Source organism: Monodon monoceros, unplaced genomic scaffold (genome assembly GCF_005190385.1).
Source record: "Monodon monoceros isolate NGI ecotype Baffin Bay Population unplaced genomic scaffold, NGI_Narwhal_1 Super_Scaffold_4, whole genome shotgun sequence".
Taxonomy (NCBI): domain Eukaryota; kingdom Metazoa; phylum Chordata; class Mammalia; order Artiodactyla; family Monodontidae; genus Monodon; species Monodon monoceros.
The window spans coordinates 62,834,878-62,851,526 of record NW_021703781.1 but is presented as its reverse complement, the minus strand read 5'-3'; the positions used below and the strand labels follow the sequence as shown (position 1 = coordinate 62,851,526).

Genomic DNA, 16,649 nt, shown 5'->3' with positions numbered 1-16,649 from the left:
AGCAAACAGAATCCAACAACACATTAAAAGGATCATACACCATGATCAAGGGGGATTTATCCCAGGGATGCAAGGATTCTTCAATATACGCCAATCAATCAATGTGATACACCATATTAACAAAATGAAGAAGAAAAACCATATGATCATCTCAATAGATGCAGAAAAAGCTTTTGACAAAATTCAACACCCATTCATGATAAAAAAACTCTCCAGAAAGTGGGCATAGAGGGAACCCACCTCAACATAATAAAGGCCGTATATGACAAACTCACAGCAAACATCATTCTCAATGGTGAAAAACTGAAAGCAATTCCTCTAAGATCAGGAACAAGACAAGGATGTCCACTCTCACCACTATTATTCAACATAGTTTTAGAAGTCCTAGCCATGGCAATCAGAGAAGAAAAATAAATAAAAGGAATACAAATTGGAAAAGAAGTAAAGCTGTCACTGTTTGCAGATGACATAATGCTATACATAGAGAATCCTAAAGATGCCACCAGAAAACTACTAGAGCTAATCAATGACTTTGGTAAAGTTGCAGGATACAAAATTAATGCACAGAAATCTCTTGCATTCCTATACACTAATGATGAAAAATCTGAAAGAGAAATTAAGGAAACACTCCCATTTACCACTGCAACAAAAAGAATAAAATACCTAGGAATATGGGCTTCCCTGGTGGCGCAGTGGTTGAGAGTCCGCCTGACGATGCAGGGGACACAGGTTCATGCTCCGGTCTGGGAAGATCCCACATGCCACAGAGCGGATAGGCCCGTGAGCCACGGCCGCTGAGCCTGTGCATCCGGAGCCTGTGCTCCACAACGGGAGAGGCCATAACATTGAGAGGCCCGCGTACCGAAAAAAAAACCACCTAGGAATAAACCTACCTATGGAGACAAAAGACCTGTATGCAGAAAACGCTAAGACACTGATGACAGAAATTAAAGATGATACAAACAGATGGAGAGATATACCATGTTCTTGGATTGGAAGAATCAATATTGTGAAAATGACTATACTACCCAAAGCAATCCACAGATTCAATGCAATCCCTATGAAATTACCAATGGCATTTTTTACAGAACTAGAACAAAAAATCTTAAAATTTGTATGGAGACATAAAAGACCCCGAATAGCCAAAGCAGTCTTGAGGGAAAAAAACGGAGCTGGAGGAATCAGATTCCCTGACGTCAGACTATACTACAAAGCTACGGTTATCAAGACAATATGGTACTTGAACAAAAACAGAAACAAAGATCAATGGAACAGGATAGAAAGCCCAGAGATAAACCCACGTACCTAGGGTCAACTAATCTATGACAAAGGAGGCAAGGATATACAGTGGAGAAAAAGCAGTCTCTTCAATAAGTGGTGCTGGGAAAACTGGACAGCTACATGTAAAAGAATGAAATTAGAACACTCTCTAACACCATACACAAAAATAAAGTCAAAATGGATTAGACACCTACATGTAAGACTGGAAACTATAAAACTCTTAGAGGAAAACATAGGAAGAACACTCTTTGACATAAATCACAGCAAGACCTTTTTTGATCCGCCTCCTAGAGTAACGGAAATAAAAACAAAAATAAACAAATTGGACCTAGTGAAACTTAAAAGCTTTTGCAAAGCAAAGGAAACTATAAACAAGATGAAAAGACAACTCTCAGAATGGGAGAAAATAGTTGCAAATGAATCAATGGACAAAGGATTAATCTCCAAAATATACAAATGGCTCATGCAGCTCAATATTAAAAAAACAAACAACGCAATCCAAAAATAGGCAGAAGACCTAAATAGACATTTCTACAAAGAAGACATACAGATGGCCAAGAAGCACATGAAAACCTGCTCAACATCACTAATCATTAGAGAAATGCAAATCAAAACTACAATGAGGTATCACCTCACACCAATTACAATGGGCATCATCAGAAAATCTACAAACAACAAATGCTGGAGAGGGTGTGGAGAAAAGGGAACCCTCTTGCACTGTTGGTGGGAATGTAAATTGATACAGTCACTATGGAGAACAGTATGAAGGTTCCTTAAAAAACTAAAAATATAACTACCATATGACCCAGCAATCCCAATACTGGGCATATACTTAGAGAAAACCATAATTCAAAAAGACACATGCACCCCAATGTTCACTGCAGCAGTACTTACAATAGCCAGGTCATGGAAGCAACCTAAATGCCCACTGACAGATGAATGGATAAAGAAGATGTGGTATATATATACAATGGAATATTACTCAGCCATAAGAAGGAACGAAATTGGGTCATTTGTAGAGACATGGATGGATCTAAGACTGTCATACAGAGTGAAGTAAGTCAGAAGAAGAAAAACAAATATCATATATTAATGCATATATGTGGAACCTAGAAAAATGGTACAGATGAACCGGTTTTCAGGGCAGAAATAGAGACACAGATGTAGAGAACAAATATATGCACACAAAGGGGGGAAAGTGGCGTGGGGGATGGTGGTGGTGGGATGAATTGGGAGATTGAGATTGACAGGTATACACTAATAGGTATAAAATGGATAACTGATAAGAACCTGCTGTATAAAAAAATAAATAAAATTCAAAAAATAAAAAAAAGAAGCATGAACCATGAAAGATAAACATGTAAACTGGACTTCATCAAAATTTAAAAGTTTTGTTTTTCAAAAGACACTGTTAAGAAGATGACAAAGGCAAACCACTGAGGAGAAAACATTTGTAAACCACATATGTAACAAAGAACTTGTATCCAGAATTTACAAAGAACTCTTACAACTCAATAAGAAAACAACTAAATAAAATAAAAAGCAAAAGACACAGACCCTTCACCAAAGAAGATATATCAATGGCAAACAAACACACAATAAGATATTCAAAATCACTAGGAACATGCAAAATAAAACACAGTGAGATACTACGAAACACCCACTAGAATGGCTAAAATTTAAAAGACTGACAATACCAAGTGCTATCCAGGATCTGGAGCTACTGGAAGTACCCTACACTGCTAGTCAGGATGTAAAATGGTACAGCCACTTTGGAGAATGGTTTCGTAGTTTCTTTATAAAGTTATATACACACTTACTATGTGACCCAGAATTCTACTCCTACGTAGGTAAGAAAAATGAAAACATATATCTACAGAAAGACCTGTTCATAAAAGTATGTAGCATCTTTACTTATAATAGCTAGAAACTACACACAACCTAATGTCTATCAACTGGTAAATGAATAAACAAACTGTGGCATATTCATACAATGGACTCAGCAATATAAAGGACTTAGCTACTGATTCATAGGACAACATGAATGAATTTCAAACAACATTATGCTAAGTGAAAGAAGTGAGACACAGAATAGTATATACATGATTCCATTTATATGAAATTCCAGAAATGGCAAAACTGTAGTGACAAAACAGATCAGAAGGTGGAGATAAGACACTGCCTATAGAGGCATGAGGTAATAATATTTTGAGATAAAAAGAAGTTCTGTATCATAATTGTGTTGGGGGTTGCATGACTGTATACACGTCTAGTCACTGACTCACACACTAAAAATTGAGGAATTTTATTGTATAGAAATTACACTGCATCAAAACTTTTTTTTTAAGTTATAAACCTCATCCTACAATTGAGGCAATACTCTAATCTACCATAAAGTACTCAGGAATGAGACTAAAACATCAAATCCTTATTCTAGAAGACTAATAATACAAATTACTAGAAAGTGCATAATTTTAAAACATAAGCGCTTTGGGGAATATCTGTTCTTTCATCTACTTAAATTTTTTTTTTCATTTCTGGCATATGATTAATCTGCTGTCAGTCAAGAGTATAGACAGTCAAATCTTCATCTTCATAACAGGAAGTCAACAGATAACAAGCAGGGTAAGTTCCTAATTTAGAAATATGAAAGCAAACAGTAGAAGAAACTGTTAAATTACTGCAAGTGGTAGTCTCTAGGAAGCAGAAATTGGATGGGGATAGATGAGGCAGAGGAATGTTATTTTAATTTGTAAGCCATTTAGTATTAACTAACTTTTATCTTAGTGCCAGAAATTAAGACGCATCTAAATACATACTAAAGTTATACAATATTTGTGAAATAATCACTTCTTAGGTAAAAGCAATATTGGGAACTACAGAGAATTTTCAAGATTAAAATGACTGCTCTTAAACAAATTTTCAAAAGTTAAAACAAGGCATTTGAAAAGACAAACCACTAATTACCTAGACTGCTTCATTATTTGATTCTATTACAGAGCAACATTCTAAAAATCTTTAAAAATGGAAAAAATATCAGTGATTTCCTGAATCACTGGACTTCCAAATTGTAATTCAGTATTTCAGGAAGGAGTCAGGCATGAAATAAACATTCAGTAGATATTTGCTGAAGGGAAAAAAAAACCCAAATGGTACCATAATTAATAGCACTACTCATAATAGAAAGCCCATAGATCCCAATTTTCATTGTTACTATACTCCATTCCTCACTATAGTACTAGAAGCAGACACAGATGTTATACATATATCTATTTCAAAGAATCCTCCTGTCTAAGGGAAATATATCACATAGAAAAGTGATTCTCAAAGGGAGTAAGGGAGGAGAGGTTGGCAGGATAGCTGAATTTTCCTTGTTCTGGTTGCTGCAGGAGAGTGGAGGTGCCTTCTTCCAACTGACTACACTCCCTACTCCTTATTGGTTTATTTAAAGTTTTAAAGGAATCATTGCTGTGGTGATCATTTTGTAATGAATAGAAATAACAAATCACTATGTTGTACACTGGGAACTAACATAGTGTTGTTGGTCAGTTATACTTCAAAAACAATCAAACTCATAGAAAAAGAGATCAGATTTGTGGTTATCAGAGGCCGGGGGTGACGGGAGGGGTAATTGGATGAAAGCAGTCAAAATGTTTAAATTTCCAGTTATCAGATAAATAAGTACCAGGGATGTAATGTACAACATGATTAATATTAATATATTAACATGATTAATATATTAACATGATTAATATATTAACAATGAAAGTTGTTAAGACAGTAAATACTAAGAATTCTCATCACAAGGAAAAAATTTTTTCTTTTTCTTTTATTTTGTATCTGTATGAGATGATAGATGTTCCCTAAACTTATTGTGATAATAACTTCATGATGTATGTAAGTCATTATGCTATACACCTTAAATTTATATAGCGCTGTATGTCAATTATATCTCAAAAAACTGGAAGAAAAAAATAAAGGAAACATTGCTTAATATTCATTCACTCATTCTACCTTTAGTTTGTTTTAGCATTTGTCATATGTTCATTATCTTACTGCAATAAATAAGACAGGCAATCTTTTTTTAAGTTTTATTGATACATACTATAAAATTCACCCATTTTAAGTGTACAATCCAATGAGCTTTTGTAAGTTTACGTATTTGTGTAAGCATTACCACATTCCACTTTTAGAACACTTCTATCACCCCAAAAGTCCCCTCATGTCCATTTTCAGTCAATCTGCACTCCGACCCCTCACCCACCGCTCATCTGCTTTCTACCTCTATAGTTTTGCCTTATAAATATAAATTTCATATAATGGAATTATGCAATATGTACTCTTATGTATCTGACTTTGTTTACATAAGTTTTTTGTGGTTCATCCATTTTGTCATATGTATGAGTATTTTTTCTTTTTCATTGCTGGGTAGTATTCCATTGTACAATATACTATATTTTGTTTATCCATTCACTAGCTGATGGACATTTCAATTGCTTCCAGCTTTTGGTGATTACAAATAATGCCATGACCATGCATGTTCAAGTCTTCCTGTGGACTCCTGTAGAATAAGAGACCTTCATCTTACAGGACAGTGCCTCACACTTGTTACACTTTACCACTAAAATGATTTTTCACATTTGTGGCCAACAGTATGAAGCACATACTGATACTTAATAAATTAATATTAAATTCCTACTGATATTTAAAATGTTTGTTAAAAGAATAAAAGAAACATGTTACTCAGCTATTTCTGATAATATGGGCCTTAACTTCAAATGTTAAAACAAAACAAAACAAAAACAACTTTGTCTCCAATGAGTTTACCTGCTACAAATAACCTGATGATGAGAATAAAGATATTAAACATCCCTAGATCAGTTTTGTACAAAACAATCAATTAAGCCTAAGTTTCTCTAAAAGTCTTCTCAAAACTATACCAACATTTCATTAAAAAGTACCTTCAGGGCTTCCCTGGTGGCGCAGTGGTTGAGAATCTGCCTGCTAATGCAGGGGACACGGGTTCGAGCCCTGGTCTGGGAGGATTGCACATGCTGTGGAGCAACTAGGCCCGTGAGCCACAACTACTGAGCCTGTGCGTCTGGAGCCTGTGCTCCTCAAAAAGAGAGGCCGCGATAGTGAGAGGCCTGCGCACCACGATGAAGAGTGGCCCCCGCTTGCCACAACTAGAGGAAGCCCTCGCACAGAAACGAAGACCCAACAGAACAAAAATTAATTAATTAATAAACTCCTACCCCCAACATCTTCTTTAAAAAAAAAAAAAAGTACCTTCAGGTCTACATAATCATGTTCAAAGTATTCAGCCATTCATTTACTTAGTAAGGATTTATTGAGTGCCTACACTGGGAATATAAGTACTCTAAAATGTCAAAGTCTCTTCCCTCATGTGGCTCACATTCCATCATCCAATTTTTGCAAAAAGTAAAAATAACAAAAATAGCAAAAAATAACGCAGGACTTACTAAGAAAATTGCAACTATATACCATACACTATGGCACTATATTCTTACAATGTTAGATAACAACCATGTAATTCTTTTAAACTAATTTCTACATAAGCATGTTTAAATTTTATACAAATAAATCATTTTGTTTCTTTAAACAGTCAGTGGATTAAATATGGTGTTTGTGATAAATTCCATAGACTCTGAGCTTTTGGTAACCTGCCCCCACCCAGCAATAAACAATGATTCTATACAAAAATGAGATTCAAATACTTCTTTTTGACTAATAGTGCTATTTCCAGGAATGTAACCTGCCTTCCAAAGGACAACTGATTGGGTAACATGTTAAAATGATAAAAGTAAGTACACCAAACCTTAAGAGCCAGGCCTAGAAATCTAAATTTTAAATTGTAACTCATGTGCATTTACTGTTACCAACAAAGACTGCAAAAAACCATCCAACAGACTAAGTATTAATGACAATACGTTATCCAGAGTTTTTGTGGAGACTACAGATCACTTTTGTTCTGTTGTTCCTATAGAGGATATATACTATCACACAGGACTATGGTGATAGAAATTAAAAACCTGAAAATTTACTTCTAATACCAAGGCAAACTTACCACATTTTACTCTCAAGTCTCTTTTATTACATGAGAGGAAAGGTTCTTTATAGTTCCTCAAAAAGAATCCTAAATTGCCCCGTCTAATTAATAAAAATAAGAGTAAAGGAAAATCAGTTGCTTTATCAAAATACATGACTGACTAAAGACTAAAATTATATTCTTCTATAATTTAAAAATGCTTGTTTCAAATGGCTTCAAAGCTCTTGTCATGTGGCCTCCACAAATGGTATTTACATAGTGTTCTCAAAAGACTAGCAAAAATATTTCCCATGATAAACAAAGACAAGGAAATAAATACCACATGGAAACCCTTTTATCCAATGTCATAAAACTAAATAAAAATAAAATCCATAACACTTTCCCCTGAAATGTATGCAGTAACATTAATAACAAAATTATCTACTAAACCAAATATTTTCTCTTATAAGAAATTCATTACTTAAAACATAAGGAATTTCTCTCTAATACTATGTTGTGGAATCCCTATGTCTCCTTGAATGCACATTAAATTTAATCAATGAACAAGTATATATTGTGAATCTATAGCATTTCCATAATAACCTTTTTCTATAAATTTAAGCTATTTACTCTCTGTACCATTATCCAACATAAATAAAAATGGCCCTGTCTATAACATCTTGCTGATTTGTATTATTTATCATTTTTACTATATACACTATCTTTCCAAATATACCACAAGCTCCTCTATGGTAGGGAAGCATGTACAGCAATAGTTCTATATATATAGTGTAAGTTCAATAAATTTGATTACAAATTATTTTAAGAGAGCAGTTTCAATAGCTAGCAAATAAGGAAGCAAATTGCAAAGGGTAAAAAAGAACTCTGGTGATAAGGCATTAAAACAGCACGTGCAGACCACACGTTTCAGGCATTTCCCAGAGCAGAAAAGGAGAACAGTAAAACACATAAATTTCAGGTTATAGTCACTAAGTCTTAGTTTTTAAGTAGATTATTACTAAGGACTGTTTGCTGATTCCAGAGAAACAAATTGCAGGGATTTCTCTCGTCTTCTAGTTGTACTGTGCATACCAGTCCAGTTTCCTTATCAAAAAAATAAATAAATTCCACTTCACCTCACAGAAATGTTCTGAAATTCAAAAGAAATAATAATGTATGTTAAAGGGCTTTGCACACAAGTAGCAAATTAAATGCAAGGTGTTATTAAAGATGGATTCTACCCTTTGATCCAACAATTCTAATTCTTCATGTTTATCCTAAGGATCTAAGTGTACAAATGCACAAAAGTATTTGTACAAAGATGTTCATAGTAGCCCTGCATGGCATGAAAAAGTAATGTAAAATTAACATTTTAAATGTCATTAACAGGGACTTCCCTGATGGTCCAGTGGTTAAGAATCTGCCCTCCAATGCAGGGAACAGGGATTTGATCCCTAGTCAGGGAACTAAGATCCCACATGCCACAGGGCAACCAAGCCTGTGTGCCACAACTACTGAGCCTGCACGCTCTGGAGCCCACGGGCCACAACTAGAGAGAAGCCTGTGTGCCGCAACAAAGAGTGCACCCACCACAACGAAAGAGCCCGTGTGCCACAACTAAGACCCAGTGCAGCCAAATAAATAAATAATTTTAAAAACGTCATTAACAGATGGTTGGCTTAACAAATTCTGGTACTCACATGAAGTAGAATATCATGCTGTAATTAAAAATGACTTAACAGACGTGTATGAACTTGAAAAAATATTCAGGATAAGTGAAAGCAGGATTGCAAAGGTTCACAACCCTGAGATGCCTTCTTTCATCTTTCAAATTTGATCAGGTCCTCTATTATGGCCTTCACAGGATCCTCTATTTTTCTCTATTAAGCTCATCATAGTTTGAAATAATGTATTTATATGTTTACTTGAGAACATGTGTTAGATGATAATGAAGATTGTATACATATGTATACACACACACACACACACACAGGGAAGAAAAATCTGCCAGTGTTTTAAAATGTCAGAAGCCAAAATGAAAATAAAAACAATCTAAAAAAAATATGCATACTTAAATTACATTAGCACTATTGAACAGAAATGAGATCTGGATACATATTTTGTCAAACCACACCACAAAACCTCTTTGATTAGATTAGTATTGGGGAAACTGTCTTCACTTAAGAAATGACAAAGAATCATGCTACAATATATCCAAAAGGAGGCAATGCTGTTTAATTTGTAAGGAACAAAATAGAAGAGAAAGCTTTCTTCAGGTTAACATTCCTGCCTGGTTAGAATTATGCATATACTGCTTAAAATCTGGCCTGATATTAAACTTAACCATCACTTATAGCTATAAGGCTTGGACAAAAATCCTTTAAGCATCTCTAGGCCACATGAGCTTTAACCATAAAATATATGATAATATCTTACCTTCATAAAGCAGAGAGCTGTATCAGATGAAATCCTGAATTCCCTTTCTATGATTTGTGACCTATATTACAGTATCACATAAATATTCTGGCGAAAGGCCTCTCATCAAATAGGAACAGAAGGAGTTGTCCTACCAACTTACAAGCCATGATCATGCAAGTCTCCTTCAAATGATACTTCCACAGGGGGATATATTCTTAAGAAATCCAACAGCAGCAAACTTATGCTTCAATGAAGCATTTAATGGAAAATCTGAGTTTGTTGAGGTATATAAATAATTCTTGAGAATTTTTCATTTAAACTTGGTTTTAGTGAAAGACAGAATATCACAGAACACATCAGATCACATCACTCAACATTTGGAAAGTACTTGAAGAACAACACTAATATCATTAAGAGTTTAACTGCTACTAATTTCCACTTTTGTCCTGAAACTTTGGGAGTTCTCTGCTGGACAAAGGCTGAGCAACTAGTTATTTAATATAGAAAAATTGAAAAATACAGACTAATAAGAAATTTCACAAAAATAAAAATAAGGCTTCATTCTATTATTCTGTGAACAAATAAGTACATGTTTAAGAATAAAAACCGAAGCTATGTCTCAAATTACTTCCACTAGGGGGGAAAAAAAAACCTCTACAACTATACTAGAAAAAGAATTCACTCCGCTCCTGCAAAACAAAATAAAAAAAACCCTAATAATCCATGAAGAAGACTGACAAAGAGGATATAAAGCTGAAAATATAACATCATTCCCTCTAAAATAAGACTAAAACATTTCATCATTCTGTAGTTTAAGAAAAGTTAAACTAAAGCCTTACAAGCAAAAGGAAAGTTGTTTTGTTTTGTTTTTTATGTCGTCAATCTTAGCACATAGTACTGAAATACTGCAGCTGAAAAATGTAAGACATTTTTCATCAACTTTAAATTCAACCGTAAATTGGTATAGGTATACCTCGGAAACATCATGGGTTTGGTTCCAGACCACTGCAATAAAGTGAGTCATACAAATTTTTTGGTTTCTCAGTGCACATAAAAGTTATGTTTACATTATACTACAGTCTTTTTTTTTTTTTTTTTTTTTTTGGCTGCGTTGGGTCTCTCTAGTTGTGACGTGCTGTTTTTTTTTTTTTTCTCTCTCTCTAGTTGTGGTGCTCGGGCTCCAGGGTGCGTGGGCTCTGTAGTTTGCAGCATGCAGGCTCTCTAGTGGAAGCGTGTGAGCTCAGTAGTTGTGGAACGCGGGCTTAGTTGCCCCACGGCATGTGGGATCTTAGTTCCCCAACCAGGGATCGAACCCGTGTCCCCTGCATTGGAAGGCGGATTCTTTACCACTGGACCACCAGGGAAGTCCCTACTATAGTCTATTAAATGTGCAATAGTATTATGTCTAAAAAAAAAAAAGTACATACCTCAATTCAAAAACATTTTATTGTTAAAAAATGCTTACCATCACTTGACAATGCAGGGTTGCCACAAACCTTCAATTGTAAAAAACACAATGTCTGTGACGCACAATAGAGGGAAGTGCAAGAAAATGAGGTATGCCTGTACTTACTACTTTGTAGATCACCTTAAAATAATACAATTACTATATGCATGTTACAAGCTCATACGAATATTTACTGCCAATATTTGACAGACTTATGGTTCTTTGCATATATGAGTTCTGATATCACTGAATTCTCATGACACAGGATGACAATAGTAGTCTTTAAAATTAATTGTAGCATTCTGTAGTCTACTATAACATACTTGTTTAAAAGAACTGGCAATCTGAAGATTTTTATTCTTCAAATACTATATATTGTTTTCCTTTCCAGATGTATTATCATTAATATCCTTCAGAACACAAAGTAATCAGAGTTTGCCAAAGCAGGAGTTGCACATTCTTCCATTATTTCTACTTACAGAGTCTAATATAATACTTGGCACAAAAGAAAAACTCAGTTCCAATTTAGGACAGTCTACTTGGAGTTTGAAAACCTTCCATTCTTCAAAAACATCTACTGTGTACAGAGCACTGTGACGGGTACTGGGGATAAATCTTTAAGCAGAAGAGATTCAATCCTTGCCTTCATGGAGTTTTTAGTCCAATAAATGAGACATGAATTTATCAATCAGATAACTGTATTTCTACAGACTGTGATAAACAGTGAAGGAAAAGTAGGGATGCCATGAGGTATGTGAATACCTGCTCTAGTTTGGCAGATGCGGAAAAGGCTTCCCTGAAGAAGTTATTATTGAGCTGAAGTAAGAGTGTAATTAGATAGAGATAACATGGGGAAGAAAAATGATTCTCAGAAGAGAACAGAGTATGTGCAAAGACCCTGAGGTAGGAGGAAACATGGTATATTGAAGCAATTGAAGGAAGGCTAGCCAATATAATTCATCAGAATTGTATTTGGGACAAGAGTGGTTGCAGGGATACCAGTTAGGAGGTCGCGACAGCTGTCCAGGTGAGGAGTGATAGTATCTTGGATTAGGAGCGTAGCAACGAAGCTAAGAGAAAAGGCAGGTTCAAGAGATATTTAGGAGGAAATCAATGTTACACTAAAGCCATGTAGAGTAGTGTCAGTAGAGTTTTAAAGATGACAGATCTTAATATTTTTCAGTTGTGAGACCAAACAGTAAAGAAGCTGGGAATTTGAACTTATCTTATACTACTCAATAAGCCAGATAGCAATTGCAGCCAGTTCTCTGATAGCAGTAACATCTTAGCAAGGGTGGTTTTTGGAAGTGTGCCAGAAGGTCATGAACCAAGACTAAAGTCAACCATGAATTTAAAAAATAATTATGTATTACAGATCCCACCTCCTAATTGGTAAAGGATTCCAAATGATAAAATTACTGGGATTTTCAAGGTACATGCTTTTAAACTCACATTACATCACGCATTTTCTCTCCTTTTTACTTCTATGAAAGTAAGGTTTCAAGGCTTGGGAGAAAGGAGGAATAGGAATTTATAGTATTATGAGCCAACTCTCAGCATAAATTTATAAAGTAACATTTTATATCAGGAATATCATATTATATCTGAGAATATTAGGGGGGAAAAAGTCAACCAACATTATATCTTAAGGATGCTACAATGTCAGGGAACAAATGTCACTTTATGACATACAAGAGATCAATGTTAAAGACGCATAAGAACAGCAACTTCCATATAGGTAGCTTTTTGATCAGGAAAATAAGACGCATATACTCATCAACTCTATTCCTTTCCTTGTTTCAGATGACTAATAAATGAAAATTTTTACAAGTTTTCTTTCTTTCTGCTTTATGCAACCAGCATAATAAAATCTTTATTAAATCCAGTAATAGATTTAAAGTTAACAGGGAGTCTACAGTGCTCCCTTACAAATGAAACAACAACACTATCTCCCAAGTACCCCAGTATTAGAATTTGATCCCTGGTTCCCTACTCCATGAAGCAGAAATCTTAAATGGTAAGGAGAAATAATTTCTAGTGTTCCACTTTAACATACTAGTTCTCATCTAAAGGCCCCACCCTAAATCCCACACATGGGTGGACCTTGAGATAACATATCCTAAAATCTCTTTTTCTTTCTCTCTCTCTTCTTCTTTCTTTCTTACTATTTATATTCCCATGAAAAATTACTTTACTTAGTCTTAGGTGGTCCAATGTACATGTAATTATTTTCCCTTGGGTACTAAGAACAAAATGGCATACTTGTAGTGTTACAAATTTTCTGACATGCTGTGCTAAAATACACAGTAATTAGCAATGTGGTCCCACACACAATAGTAGAATCCTGACAAGAACACTAGCATGAAAGAGAAACATCACTTAGTCAAAACCCCAAGCTAAGCAAAGTATAAGTCAACAGATGACAAAGACATTAATGACCTGTAACATAACTGGTAAAATCTAGAAATACACATCTTATTTATACCTCTATAATCCTTGAGTTGTTAGTAAAAATGTCACATTTGCAATGATGGGGTGGTGTACTGAATAACCAATATAGTAACTGATCTCTAAAACTGTCAATAAATCAGTGTCACAGAACTTCAGGGGAAGGTGGGACCTTGGTGAGTATGTAGTTCATCCCTCAACTTACTATGACGACAGTAAAGGACAGAGAAAAAATGTAATGAGATCATATACTTGATTTCTAGAAAGTAGGAAACAATAAATACTTGCAGCATGGCAGAATCCACGTTTGGTTTCCTACCTGGCATTTCTCCCATGTCTCGAAGTTAAAAAAAAATTTTTTTTTTAATCTACACATGGATTGGAAAACTTATAAATTCCTGAATACAGGTTTTAATCGATGATACCTTAACCAGAGAAACTGTGAGGGGCAAGAAAATTTATGTGTGCTTTTTGTTTAATGCTGCATATCATACTACGTATTTTCATCCCAAACCTACCATACCACAACAAACCCTCTAGATCCACACATAAACATAAATACAGCATATTACACTTAAGGCTAATTATTGTTATAATTTTAAAAATTGTTTAAAATACACAGAATAGTCTTAATGAAGAAAAGAAGCTGTAAAGGAAACACAGCTTTAAAGATAAGTCAAAGAAAGAAGAGTGAATCCTAGTGATGTGCCTCAGTAATCCAGAGTGGGGCGATCCAACATTTTGAGCTCTGTTATATATTGGAACCTCAGGTTTTCTGCATCAATGAGTTAGAGCCCCTACTCCTGCTCCCTCCCCAATCCACCTCCCCAAGTGTTACTCAATTTCCTGTCTGGAGCTCTCCAAAGTCTTCAGGCAAACTTAGTTACCCAGAGATTGTTCTGTGTCCCTCCAAAATGAACGCTTACATTCTCTAGACCAAACTTTGGAAAAAAAGATCTCATTTAATTCCTTTTATCAATGGAAAAGGCAAGCATCTGTTGATTTTGACTTTCTTTTAAGACTGGACTTTTGAAAACTTCATATGAGATGAATCTTTAGAATTCACTGACCCTCTAGAATAAAAACACTGAAGAGACAGCCAGACACTACCAAAAATTTTCAAAAAATTATAAGTCAACTATGTCTGAGTACAGCCAAGTAAGCATTTTCTAAGTTTCTGTTTTGATTGAAGAATAAGCACCTTCTTTCTTTTCGTTTTTTTTTTTTTTTTTTTTGCTTTAAAAGTTCCCAATTCAATCTTATCATTCTTAAACAAACAAACAAAAAATAGACTGTGCCCACTAACTTCCTACTCTACCTAAATATTTTTATTCCTTTCACAAAACCCTTGATTCTGTTTTATATCCTGCCTGAGCTATTTCTGATTTTTAAAAATTTTTGGATCGTCCAAGTTTAAAGCTGGCCCAAGATTGTATTTAGCATGGGGCTGCATGCATGGACACATGCTGCCAGGTCTCTGAACTTACTATCGCTGTCAGTCACAGACATCTCCACTTAATAATCCCCAGCAAGAACTTCTTTGGTTGTCTTTCCAGATTCTATTTCTTCCCTTCTACACAAAGGTAGGTTATGATTCCGAGACTTTATTATTTTAAAAGGGCCAAATCCCGAGGGATGGTGGGAAAGGCTGTTTCCACTTGGCTGTTCAGTGTTGCTCTAGACTCGGTATTAAAGAACTGAGGTCAGTTGGGCCAGCACTTCTGACTGAGTATGTGCTCCCTCCCTCCAACTGCCCTTTTTAAACCTCCCCAGCTTGCTACCTGTTGGCAGTGCTGGTGTTGCTGCTCCCGCTGCTGTGTTTCTGTGCCCGGCTCAACCTCCGTGGGGGCTTTGAATGCTGCAGCCGGGGGCTCGGCATGGAGGGGAACGCTGAGGCGTAGCCATGTTCACACTCTAAAGAAACAGCAAGAAAAAAAGATACGATAAGAGGAATACACCCAAATTCATGGATCTACAGATCTCAAGTCCTTGCAGTAACAGGTTGCTGAAAACAAGAGAAGAAAAAGAGATAAATTTTTTCCACTCTTCCTGGTTGGAAGATAAAATTCCCAGTCCTTGCCTGGTCATCAATCCTGTGACATATACAGACCCAACTCACCCCAGGAAGGTGTACCAACACCTCCTCTAAACCAAGGAACTTCTCCTTCCTCTCCAAAATCCTCTTCTCCAAGAATTCTTGACTCAAACACCGTCATTTCTGAGACCAATTACCATTCACCTAAATTATTTCACTTGCCTCAAAATCCCTTTTCCTTTAACTATCCCCCTTCTAGAAGGTGTCTCTCTAAGCCCCACGTTTTTGTGTAGTTCAAATAATTCAATCACCTAGTCTTAGGAGGACACTTTCTCTCAACACAATTTCCAGGGGCTGTACTCTTCATACCTCAATCTCTTTACATCTCCCTTAGTCTCCATTCCTAAGGGGATTCCATCGCATCGCACTTCAGATTCGAAGAGGTCCCTTGGCTACAAGTGTCTGTCCTCCGCCCTGCTCTTCAGCAGGCATTCCCTTTCTTTGCTCTCAGCCTTGTCTCCTCCACCCCGACCTGCACTGCTCCCAGCCCTTTCCTCCAGTTCTTTGCATCCTCTTTCCTCCCAGGTCCTCAGATCACCTCCACTCTCAACACCCTCCTTCCCTCTCCTCTGGTCCACCTCCACTCAGGGCAGCTCCCAGGTCCAGCCTGACCCCTCTCTCCATTTCCCCCAGGTGACAGTCTCCTCCCCTTCATTAACATACGCACACCCACATGTGCCCCCTCACGCAGGCACCAGCGGTACTCCTCCCCTCACATACCTGCTGCCTCATGCACCTCTCCACTCACATGCCCACCCTCTCTCACACCCACACCCACACACACGCACTCCCTCCTCACACACTCACCCCTCCCCACACACGCACCCCCTCACACACGCAGTCCCCTCACACACACAGCCCCCTCCTCACACACGCACCCCCCTCACACACACAACCCCCTCCTCACACAC

General features: G+C 36.3%; 1 protein-coding gene across 3 annotated transcripts in view; it reads right to left on the bottom strand.

Annotated features, from left to right (window-relative positions):
* Positions 1–16,649, bottom strand: part of MXI1 (MAX interactor 1, dimerization protein) — a 104,081-nt gene that overhangs the window by 64,679 nt on the left and 22,753 nt on the right. For all 3 annotated transcript variants that reach the window (XM_029245803.1, XM_029245805.1, XM_029245804.1), the window contains one exon: positions 15,425–15,557. In XM_029245803.1, the coding sequence (XP_029101636.1) occupies positions 15,425–15,557 (133 nt within the window). The remainder of the gene's footprint in view (positions 1–15,424; positions 15,558–16,649) is intronic.